This window comes from Eutrema salsugineum, unplaced genomic scaffold, assembly GCF_000478725.1.
Source record: "Eutrema salsugineum unplaced genomic scaffold, Eutsalg1_0 scaffold_8, whole genome shotgun sequence".
NCBI lineage: Eukaryota > Viridiplantae > Streptophyta > Magnoliopsida > Brassicales > Brassicaceae > Eutrema > Eutrema salsugineum.
The window spans coordinates 5,784,447-5,796,956 of record NW_006256414.1 but is presented as its reverse complement, the minus strand read 5'-3'; the positions used below and the strand labels follow the sequence as shown (position 1 = coordinate 5,796,956).

At 37.2% G+C, this 12,510-nt stretch overlaps 1 protein-coding gene across 1 annotated transcript; it reads left to right on the top strand.

Annotated features, from left to right (window-relative positions):
- The first annotated feature begins 300 nt into the window (after positions 1-300).
- LOC18010102 (probable disease resistance protein At1g59620) lies at positions 301-4,411 on the top strand. Its single transcript, XM_024159902.1, has 5 exons — positions 301-414; positions 647-1,521; positions 1,668-1,814; positions 1,991-3,714; positions 3,987-4,411. The coding sequence occupies exons 1-4, from the start codon at positions 320-322 to the stop codon at positions 3,688-3,690; spliced, it is 2,817 nt and encodes a 938-aa protein (XP_024015670.1). The 5' UTR covers positions 301-319; the 3' UTR covers positions 3,691-3,714; positions 3,987-4,411.
- Positions 4,412-12,510: the final 8,099 nt, after the last annotated feature.

Sequence of the window (12,510 nt, the reverse complement as noted above, 5' to 3'; positions counted from 1 at the left end):
ATTGATTGTTTTGACAATTTGGAAGTGAAGTGGAACGAACTTTAATGTTTAATCTCGTCGAGTTATGGTAGCTAACTTGTTTTAGCATCCTATCACCAAGTGATTGACGATTGTTTAATCTCTGGTTTTGCTTCATGTCGTCCTTTTCTTCTTTTTATGACAGTGTTACAGAGTGGAACAATTTAATTGAAATTTAAGCCCATGAAATTTAAGCCCATGAAAAATGACATGTGACAAGTAGCAGCAATTAGATACAATATAGATTGCCTTTCAAGACTTTCTAGCCAAAGGATTCACATTTGAAAAGTCAACTCTTATAATGGATTTTTGCCGAGTTCTTCTAACCAAACACTTAAAAATTCCCGTCGTCTATTTCTTTATACAGATCAGTTGGACGAAAGCTTTTTCTAGGAGGTGACTATTTTGCTTTAATCTTTTGTAATTTGCAGTTTTTTTCTTATCTCAGTGTTGTTCATGTCTCTGTACAAAGATTTGTGGTTTTTTTTGTCGACAGATCTGTGGTTTAAATCCCCCCAAAATAGTATATTTATACAATTAGTTGTGCAAAATATATTATCTGAAGTATGAACTCATGAATCATATTCTAGTGATTATTGACTACTACTTTGATATCTTGGTTAAGCAGGAGATTTATGGCTGAGACACTTTTGTCAGTTGGAGTTGAGAAGCTCTGGAACCTCCTTGTCCGAGAATCTGAGCGATTTCAGGGAGTTCAGGAGCAATTTAATGAATTAAAAACTGATCTGAATATGTTAAGGTGCTTTTTGGAAGATGCAGAAGCCAAAAAACAGACAAGTGCAATGGTGAGAAACACTGTGAAAGAGATCAAGGAAATTGTTTATGACGCCGAAGATATAGTTGAAATCTTTCTTCTAAAGGAAGAACTAGGAAAAACAAGTAGCATTAGGAACAGTGTGCAGAGATTTTCTTATGATATTGTGAAACGCAGGGGGCTTGCTTTCGATATGAAAGCCATAAGTAAGAGGATCTCAAAGGTGATTCGTGATATGCTGAGTCTTGGCGTACAACAAGTCATTGTCAATGAAAGGTATACGCAGTCCCTATATAAGAGAGAAAGGGAAATGCGACAAACGTTTTCAAGTGATAATGGAGACCATCTTGTGGGGCTGGAGAAGAATGTTGAGCAATTGGTTGGCTATTTAGCAGAGGAAGATAGCAGCCAAGTGGTTTCTATAACGGGGATGGGTGGTATCGGTAAAACCACCCTCGCAAGACAGGTGTTTAATCATGAGACAGTAAAAAATAATTTTGCAGGATTGGCGTGGGTATGTGTTTCTCAACAGTTTACAAGGGAGTATGTGTGGCAGACGATCTTGCGGAAACTCAGGCCAGAGTATAAAGTGTTAGAAATGACAGAAGATGAAGTCCAAGAAGAACTCGTTCGACTGTTGGGAACACAAAAGACTTTGATCGTCCTTGATGATATATGGAGAGAAGGAGATTGGGACATAATAAAACCAATGTTTCCACAGGCAAAAGGTGACATCTTATGGTACATACATTTGATAATTCTGTTTTTAATATCCACCGTTTGGGTGAAAACAAAAAAGAAAAGAAAGGTCACAACGAGGCAATATATGGTTCACCGTTTGGAGTTATGTAAAAAAAAGTATACTTTTTTGTAGGTTGGAAGGTACTACTTACTACTCGCAACGAGGGTGTGGCATTACGAGCACATCCAAAATGTTTCACTTTTAAACCAGATTGTCTAACTCTCGAAGAATGTTGGAAAATTTTTCGACGGATAGCATTTCCTAGAAAAGATACCAACGGTACGTTTTCAAGGACAATCTATGAGGATTTTATTTTTGAAGTGAATCATAAACAATGATGTTTTTATCCTTAAATAAATTGACATTAATATCTTTAAGAAATAATCCATTTGAACATTCTTGTTATTGAACCATACCTTGACAGGATGTATATATACTTTGATAACGTTGTACAGACTTGAAGGTTGATGAAATGGAAGAGATGGGTAAGAAGATGATAAAACGTTGTGGAGGACTACCATTGGCGGTAAAAGTGTTAGGAGGTTTGTTAGCTGCGCAATACACATTGCATCAGTGGAAAAGGATATATGAGCATATTGGATCTCATATTGTTGGAGGGACTACTTTAAATGGCGACAATAACAGTTTGGTTTATTATGTATTATCTTTGAGCTTTGAAGAGTTGCCTAGTTGTTTGAAGCATTGCTTCCTCTACCTCGCCCATTTTCCAGAAGATTATCTCGTAGATGTGGAGAAATTGTCTTACTACTGGGCTGCGGAAGGAATACTAAACGCAGAATCTTATGAAAGAACAAGCATTCGAGATGTTGCGGATGGCTACATAGAAGAGTTAGTTAAAAGAAATATGGTTGTGTCCGAAAGAGATGGTAGGACTTTGAGATATGAAAAATGTCACTTGCATGACATGATGAGAGAAGTTTGTCTTCTTAAAGCCAACGAAGAGAACTTCCTACAAATTATTAACGGCACCTCAACTGCGAATTCTGAATCTTCTTGTAAATCTCGCAGACTCGCCTTACATCAGCTTGATAGGACATTTAATGTGGAAAGGGAGATGAATAATCCAAAACTTAGATCTCTCTTGGTTATCTTGAAAGACAAGAGAACAGATTGGATGGCACCAGATTTATGCTTTACAAGGCTTAAGTTGATGAGGGTTTTAGATCTCTCTAGAGTCCAGTTTGAAGGCGGGAAGTTACCTTCGAGCATTGGGAATCTCATTCACTTGAAATATTTGAGTTTATATATGGCGCATATAACTCATCTACCTTCTTCTATGCGGAAACTGAAGCTGCTGCTCTATTTAAACCTATGTGTACATAAGAGATATTCAATCTACATGCCCAATTTCTTGAAAGAGATGCGAGAATTGACAAACCTTTTTCTTCCGGTGAAGATACATGATAAAGTAAAGATGGAATTGGGTAATCTAGTCAACCTGGAGACGTTGGAGAATTTCTCAACAGAGCATGGGAGTGTGAAGGATTTCCAAGGTATGACACGGCTCAAAGTCCTCTCTATCTTATTCAACGGCAAGGGGTGTACTATGGAAACTCTATCTTCATCTCTAAGTGAATTGAAACACTTGGAAAATCTTACGATATATGATGATTATAAGTTGTATGCTCCCACGAATGATGAAGGTTTCTTTTTGGATTGCAAGAATCTCAAACAGCTCAAGTTAAGTATATATATGCGAAGGTTACCTGATGCGCAACGCTTCCCTTCTCACCTTACAAGCATAACTCTAAGTGGTTGTTGTCTAGAGGAGGATCCGATGCCAATTCTAGAGAAGCTTCTTCACTTATATGATGTCAGTTTATTGAATAAATCTTTTTGTGGAAGCAGAATGGTTTGCTCGGCCGGTGGGTTTCCTCAATTGAAGAAGCTAATATTATCTACATTATATGAGTGGCACGAGTGGATAGTAAAAGAAGGCTCCATGCAACTTCTTCATTCTCTGACTATTCTAAATTGTCGAAAGTTAACAGAGCTTCCTGATGGGCTGAGGTTCATCACTTCCTTGGAAGAGCTGGATATGAACACACATACATTGGAATTTTGGAAGAAATTGTCAAGAGGAGGAGAAGAATACTACAAAATCCAACACATTCCTCGTTTGAATATTGTCTAAGACTCTCCAATAATAGGCAAACAGGTAATATTATATTCTTTCACATGTCCAATAATGTGGGAAAAAATTTTATAAAGAAAAGGGATTATGTAAAACAAATTGAGAATGTAAATGGAATTTGTTTTCTCTTTGTAAGAAAAAGTTTAGTAGAACAAGTAAAAAGTAAAAACTGATTGTTTTTGTGGGTCGTACTTGAATAGAGTTAAGATTTTGCTATACTAAACGTTGAAGATAGCTTTGGTTGTAAATTATGGTTCTGCTTTGGTTATCTGCTTTCCTGTTTTTGTTTTTTCAAGGATAATATGGGTACAATACCGGTTGATCCGGAAGAGGAATTGCAGTGGATGTCCTAATTAAGACGTACATGGTTACATCGAAACTGTACTCACCAGCCTAGGTGCCAATGTTCCAAAGGTGAAAACACTAATTTCCCATGTCCATCTCGCATTTTATTACACGATCACACTACTTGAACATGTGGCTTCAACAATTATTATTCTCTGTCAAGTGGAGAAATCAAAGAAAGATGCTGAATCAGCTCTACACTTCTATCAGGTCTCATATCGTTTTCCAATGTATTGGATTTGATCAGAATGAGATGTAAGGTTCGTTCTTGGCTTAGTGCTATCAGTGTCATATACCAAGTGATTGTTTGTTGGCGCTGATAGTAACAATCTCTGTTCATTTTATCTTGTTTCTGTGGAAGTTATTAAAGAAGCGATTATCATTTTCTATCTTGCTATGAATCCCACTAAGATGGACCAATTTGATTATCATTTTCTATCTTGCTATGAATCCCACTAAGATGAATCCATACTTTACTTCCCAACCTTTAGTAATAGTATCCCTCAAACCGTCTTGTCCTATCCATCTCTTGTCAATTCTAAATTGTGCCCTCTTGCGAGGAATTTTATCCGCAATTGTTGCGACAATTCGTTGGTGGTCCGACCCAATCATTGCTAAATATTCGACAAAGGATTGTGTAAATAAGTCATGCCAATTCTCATTTGCCAACCATCTTTGCATTTCGTCTTTCCTTCCAAGACATTGTATTTTCTACGCAAGGAAACTCTAGAAAACCGCAATCCTGTATCATCGTATGAAAAGACACGAAACTAGATGCATGTCTTAAAAGGCAACTTTGTTTCTCATGATTCCCAGTTATCTCATTCAAATCCCCAATTATTATCCAAGGTTCTGTACGAGTGATGCTTATCCTTGTTAAACGTTCCCAAACTTGATCCCGCAATTTTAGAACCGGATTCCTATAAATAAAAGATAAAAATACTCTTTTTCCAAGAATTTTTGCTTCAACATCAATTATTTTATTATTTGAAAATAAAATAGTGACATCAAAATAATTATCATAAAATAAAGCAAGTCCACCACTTGCCCCGTATGGTTCAACCGTGTACATTTTATTATAACCGAAATGAATCTGAAATTGTTGCATAAAAAAAATTCATTTTTAGTTTTTGAAGTAATAAAAACTCTGATCTATAGTTTTTCCAAATCTCCCGAAGATAGCTTATTGTCCATCGGCTGCCAATACCTTGCCAATTCCAACTAAGTATCCTCATTTATTATGCAGGTTTTGTTCCAGTCAGTCCCAGTTTTGGGTTTGATGAACCCTTGCCAGACTGCTTCTTACGGGGAGAAATCAGAACTTGAACCATCCTCTTTTTCTAGTGCCTCCAACGAAAGATGAGCCTTTTATTATCTTCTTCCTATTTGCAGGTTTGTTCCCTTCATTTCCAACCGTTCCTTCCATTACAGTGGCCATTATTGTCCCCATCTCACCGTTATTTGTCTCAGAACCCACACCAATGATATTCGTTCCGTCACGTTCAGCATCGGTTTCCCCATAATTCACCAGGATTTCACCTTCTTCCTGTTCCAATAAGTCCTTCACCGCATCTGATTCCAACTGCAGTTCCCCTGGTTCGAATAGAGTAGCACCTTGCTCCACCAATTCACTTTTTCCTGTTGCATCCTCTTGAAAATTCTCCACCATCGTACCTTCAATCTCAAAATCCATTCGAGAGTCATCATTAGCTCATAAATCATCCCAATCATGATCCATATTTTCTTTATTTTCCAAATTGTTTTCCTCCATGGTGCTCATCAATTCCTCATGAACCTTCTCTTTCGCCTCTTGTGCGTCCGGAGCTGTTAATCCTTCATCGTCAAAAACTAGGCTTTTCTTCACCTGTTTTCCTGTATTAAGAACCGTCTTTCCCTTTTGCTGCCATATCTGCGGCAGTATCCTCCAAACTTCCACCAGTTTTATTGTTTTGAAATTCCTCATCAATCTCTGCATTCCTGATCTTGGATACACCAGCCGTCGTTGTTGTTACCCGGTATTGTAGATCCTTTGGAGGAGCATAGGTTGTTGGTCTCCCACTTCTAGACGAACCTTCACCATACCGACGGTCTGTTCTTCCTTTGGTAACGGTAACTCTCTCCCATATGGGATTGTTTCACCTCCTCTTTTTGACCAAAAAGCTTCCCTTTACCTCTGTTTTGTCCGCCATGAAAGTGATTGGAGTTCACCTTTCCCATTTCATGTTTTCCATTGTTTCCGTTAGCCCCGTTAGAACCGTAGTTGACCGCAGCTTTGTAAGTAACAGCACCTGAGTTGTGTGTGGAGTCATCGTAGTGATCTTCTTGCACCTTCCGTTCCGTATACTCTGCTCGGTTTGGGCAGATCTTCTGATCATGACAGAGGCTGTAGCAGATTCTACAATAGCCAAAGAGTTTCTCATACATCAAAAAGACCATAGTTTCTTCTCCGCCATGAAACTCAACCACTGTTTCAAAGCATAGAGGCCGCAAATGGTTAATCACGACTTGGACTTTGCCATCGTCCAAATTCACCTCCTTGACGTCTCCTAGAGCTTTCCCGATGGTTCGGAACGTCGGGTCAGCCCAGAAGTGAAGTGGTACACCGATGACTCATACCCAAAACATGATCGTTGAAGAATACGACGGATTGACAATTGGTGTCCACCGAACAATCGAGAGCATCTAGAAGTCGAAGTGGAAAGGCTCCATCTTCACGACCTCCTTAATGTCTTCTTCACTTTCAAAATCAAACTGAAATCTCCCAAGTCCCAGATCCGCACTAGCTACCCTCTCCTCCACCTTCCAAATTCGTGGCAACATGTATAGAAGCATCTTCATATCTTGCATTGGTGGGTTCATACACCGACCAATCAAAGTCTTGGAGTATTCTTCTATAAGCCCCGAGTTGTCAAAGTGTGGAACAGTAATCTTCATTCTCTTCAAAGAGACCTCAACCTTCTTTCCTGTTGCATCCTGCCTCACCAAATTGCTCTGAGCCATTTTTTGATACCGTAGAGAGATCTCGATAAAGAGAGATAATATGAGTAAAGGTTGATGATTCTGTGTTTGGTGGAGAAGACTACCTCTCTTTGCTTCTTTATATAGCCTCTCGTCTCTCTTAATTTTCTGATACTAAGAAGATCTTTTTTTTGAAATTGTGACTCACCATCTAGATATACCGATATCACTTTTGGGAAAGCTAATATTTGTACGACCTTCCCTGCATTAATCTCTGTGGGTTTAAATCTTGATTTGTTTTCTCCCGTAATTGAATTCCTTCCCATCGTATTTGATTGGGATTCTGTGAAGATCTGTTTTGAATCCTCCCTCAATGTTTTACCGCATCCAATCCCGACGAGTCTCTTGGATTGCAGATCGTTATTTCCCTTGATTCCATTCGAATCAGGTAAATAAAACGGATCTAAACACACTTAACATCAAAAATTCCTTTTAAGAACTACAGACTGAGGTAGCTAAGAATCACATAGATATAATGTGAATCCTACTAAAAGTTACAATGGAATCCATATGTTTTCTGAAGAAAAGCAAAATGTAGCATGTGTGGACAGTGTGGTGGCACCAACAACATCAACACACAAAATCAATTAGTCAATTATAATTAAACAACAATATCCAAAGGAATGGGAGGAGAGGTTGTTGGAAGGAGGACAAGATTATTACAAAGTCCGACACTTTCCTTCTTTAAGCTTCCATTGTTGATGAGGCTCTCAGTACCAGGTAAAATATTATTATTTCCCCAAATCTAAATATCAAGTACAAAACCCATCCAGAAAAGAGTAATCTATGTTATCTGTTTGCTTTCAAAAAGGATTTCTTTTAAAAAAGAATTGACATAGTTATTATGACATTTTCTAGGGAGAAGTAAAACTTCCTCAATTGCAGGAGCCTTTGTTTTTTCAATTAGATGAGTTAGAAGAATGGATAGTGGAAGAAGGCTTCATGCCCCTCTTCAATATCTGGAGATTACTAACTGTACGAAGTTAAAAGAGCTTATGTTGCATTTAGGAAGAAAGTTTGGTGATGGGGCTCTTAGCAATTTCAGACTATATACAAGGTAAAATATTACTTTCCCAAATCTATCCAGAGAAATACGAATATATTTTCTATTTAAAAAAAACAAATTAGTTGACACGTTTTATCGGACACATGATTTCTATTCGAGTATTAACATTGTTTTGATACGGTGTTTAGGGTTTTATGATATATATAGGGGTTAAGTTTATTGTAAGAATCATCCAAGCTAGAGAAAGAATTTTAGAGGGTTTATCGGGTTAGGCCGAGGGAGAGAACATAATTCTCTTTGGGAGTTTTACTCTTGTTACTTATCTATTATTACTTAATAAAAGTTGGGTTTTGGTTAATCAATTTTATCTATAACAATTGTTTCAGGTATCTAGGGAGTTTTAGACAAGGATTGGAGTAACTGGGAGCATTGGAACAAAAAGGAGCTGAAGCTGAGCAAAAAGATAATAAATCATACGCAGAAGTACCATTCTTGGTTGGGAGCACCTGCTCCCGACTAATCCCCTTTCGTGGAGCACCTGCTCCAACCGCCTGGAGAAAAATAAGGAAAACGATTTTTACTTAATTTTGGGACGCATGAAGATAATAAAAGACTAGAGGCGCCTCAAAAAGAGAATCACGTTTTACAGAACTTATTTTACGCTTTCTTTTACAAATTTCCAGACTTTGGAGAGTTTTTGCTTGTAAGATTTGGGAGAAAAATCTCTGCTACACTTGAGAAGAATTCTGAACCCTCATGATATTTCTAAGTTTTTATTCATGAATTTTTTTATCTTTTGCTGTGTTTCTTTTCTCTATGTTTGTGTAGATCTCATTGCTAGATTAAGGCGTTCAAAAGATTTCGATGATTTGTTAATTAAACACAAATAGGGCTTAATTAGAATTGTCTTCACCATAGTTGTTCTTAATGCTCAGGTTGAACTGATAGCTCAATCTGAGATTTTAGGTTAACCTGTTAATCAAAAGTGTAATAGGTTGCTAGAATAAACTTTGGTGAGCGATTCGTCCTTGGCCAACGATAGTTGATGTTAAGGCGAATCGTGAACAGATCAAACCTGATTGTTAATGCTTGTCTGCGATTTTTCTAAGTTCAAACGACAGTTTAGAATTTAGGTTATTAGACAAAGTTATCGGTGCCACGACAGTGGGTCGTTATGCATGTATTTTTGAGTTCGAGACTTGCGTTTATCTGTGTCCTGAATAGTTGTTGATTTCCATCTCTGGAATTCCTACGAATTGTCTTAGTCTAGTGCTTGTTTTAATTTGAATTTACATCGTTTCTAATTTGCTTTTACTTGTCGTTTAAGTTACAATCAAATCATCTTTTCTCTTAGCTTTGTTTCAGTCCTCATAGAGTCATATAGTAACACTGGTCCTATGGATTTCAAATCTTTTATATTACAATCTCAACATTGTTTCATTGCAGTAGAAACTAGGAGATACATCCAGTTGAATCAGTTTCCCCGGTTTTGGGGTTTCTCAATTTGGTATCAGAGCAGGTTAGCAAACCGGTTCTGATCCTGGCGGCGCTTTGGGACTTGTTCAAATTTTGAATCGGTTATAAAAAAATGGACTTCTTTCTTGATTCCAAATTCCGAATTAGAAAAAGGGTTTTTGAATTCAAATTTCAAAATACAAAAAATTTGATTTTCAAATGTTTTAAATTTTGTTTTCCTTAGTATTTTCAAATTTCTTTTGGGATCAAAGAATGTGTTAAGTCTGAGTTAATTAGTTGAACACTTCATCATTGTTAAAATAGAATAGAATCCAAGAGAGGTATGGAGATCTACTGCACAGCATATCCGTTGGGATGTCAAGGTGAAATGATTTTGAAGGACGCGTGGGGTCGATAACCAAGTAGGGGAGAGGCAACTCCGAATTCGAGGACGAATTTTATTTCAAGTGAGGGAGTTTGTGACTTCCCAAGAATCTCATTAAGGTTAGAAATCCTAAACCTAAGAACCCTCATCTTTGACCTTATATATAAAGTGAGTTTGTGGCAGAGAAGGAACAGAGAGATCAGAGCAGTGAAGCCCTGCTGGAGTCACATTTAAGCAGCCACCATCAAAACACCTCGAAGAAGAAGCTATTGCAGCAACCTAGAAGGCTGATCCAACATGTTCTGGCGTGAGAGATAATCGGATGGTAAAACCAGATTATATCGGTACGAAACATAGTAAGGTGATTCGAGACCCTCATATCTAGCTATAACCGCAAACAGATCATTATTTGGAGTTGTATTCTAAAAGTTATGAGTGTTTTCTCGAGCCATATTTGCAAAGGTTCGGTCCGCGATCAACCAATTTGTGAAGCGTTTTTCCGGCGATGTAGGAAGCTTCAGAAGACGATCAACATACCATCGTGAAGATATTTAATCCAGATTTCCATATCTATCTTCTGATACCCATTCCAAGCTGTAACAAGAAATTTATGATCCTTTTTCTGTTGGATGTCAAATCTGGTTGAAGGTGAACCATATTCCTTAGTCATCATCAAGTGGCAAAGGTGAGGTGGGACTTGTGGATCTATAGGTTGTATTAGACATAGTTGTATATGTGTGTGCTGAACCTAGAATTAGAGATTAATTGCTAATCAAAATGAACATGAATGATTCTTTGAGAATTGTTGTATGTATTGTTGATTGCTGTTAGTCTAGAGAGCGCATGATTGATCCCGGCCTATGGACGGATTGGTTGCTGGTCTTCACGAAGGACGTTTCGCGAAGTGGGACCATGGCTAGACCATACACAGAGGAAGTATGGCCAGTATATGTGCTGGCGGGCCTGTGAGATTTGTGGCTAACGAGTCACCAGATTTAAACAGTGTGACGTTCTCATGAGTGGGAACTTGTGTGTTAGGTTTCTGCGTACTTGTGAAATATTTATGATTATTTTTTGTCTAATTTTAGGTTAAGTAGACATATATGTAGTTATGTTTAATTCTTTGTATAAATCAAGTGGGCAGGTTGGATCGTTCTCACTGAGTATTTCAAAATGCTCACCCTTTTTTTTTCCCTTTCAGGTGTTATTTAAAAGTTCATTTTGGTGTGGAGTGCAAGTCAAGTTATTCAATAGAGTTTCTCGGGTTTTAGGGTATTTCATGTTTGGTCAAAAATTTTCATGTTCTTTATGTTTAGGATCATCAAGCAAGAAACTATTTTGCAGGTTTGGAGGTATTACTTGGTTTTCACAATCAAGTGTGCTTGTTTACATTCATATCCATCATCCAAAGAATGTTGACCATTTTGATGGATTAACCTTTCGTAGGAGAGCTTATGGGAGTAAGATTTAGGATCATTAAGGAATCAATATGGTCATATATCTTGTTAGTCTTAGAAAATTCCATACTATCTACAGTACAATGTATATTCTTTTCAGGAAAGTCATATAATAAGACTATACTAGCTAGGTAATGTACATGACGTAAATGTTAGTCATGACTCATACCTTCGAATAAGGTTGAAGAAGAAATGGCGGAGATTGCTAAGAGATGACATATTTATTGATCTCGTTGAAGTTTGTAGGAAGGACTTACTTATTCATTAGTCATTTACGTATTCCTTGCAAGTTTGATGATAGAAAATAGCTCAATTTCTGTTTAGTTCATAGAGTGCGTTTTTAGATGATCTTAGTTTCTTACGGTAAACTCCTCTTAACTCTCAAATACCTTTCTTACATGCAGAGCTAGAGGCTCCAGGGAACAAGCGGTATAGATTTTGAAGCTTTAGCGCGTGTTTGATGACAAAGTTTTTTTTACTGATTGATAATTGTATTTGTGTTTCACAATATTCTGAATTATTGATTGTTTTGACTATTTGGAAGTGAAGCGGAACGAACTTTAATGTTTAATCTCGTCGAGATATGGTAGCTAACTTGTTTTAGCATCCTATCACCAAGTAATTGACGATTGTTTAATCTCTGGCTTTGCTTCATGTTGTCCATTTCTTCTTATTATGACAGAGTTACAGAGTGGAACAATTTAATTGAAATTTAAGCCCATGAAAAATGACATGTGACAAGTAGCAATTAGATACAATATAGGTTGCCTTTCAAGACTTTCTAGCCAAAAAATTCACATCTGAAAAGTCAACTCTTATAATGGATTTTTGCCGGGTTCTTCTAACCAAACACTTAAATTTCCCGTCGTCTATTTCTTTATACAGATCAGTTGGACGGAAGCTTTTTCTAGGAGGTGACTATTTTGCTTAATTCTTTTGTATTTTGCAGTTCTTTTCTTCTTTCAGTTTTGTTCATGTCTCTGTACAAAGATTTGTGTTTTTTTTTTGTCGACAGATCTGTGGTTTAAATCCCCAAAAAATAGTATATTTATACAATTAATTGTGCAAAATATATGATCTGAAGTATGAACACATGAATCATATTCTAGTGATTATTGACTACTACTTTAATATCTTGGTTAAGCAGAAGATTT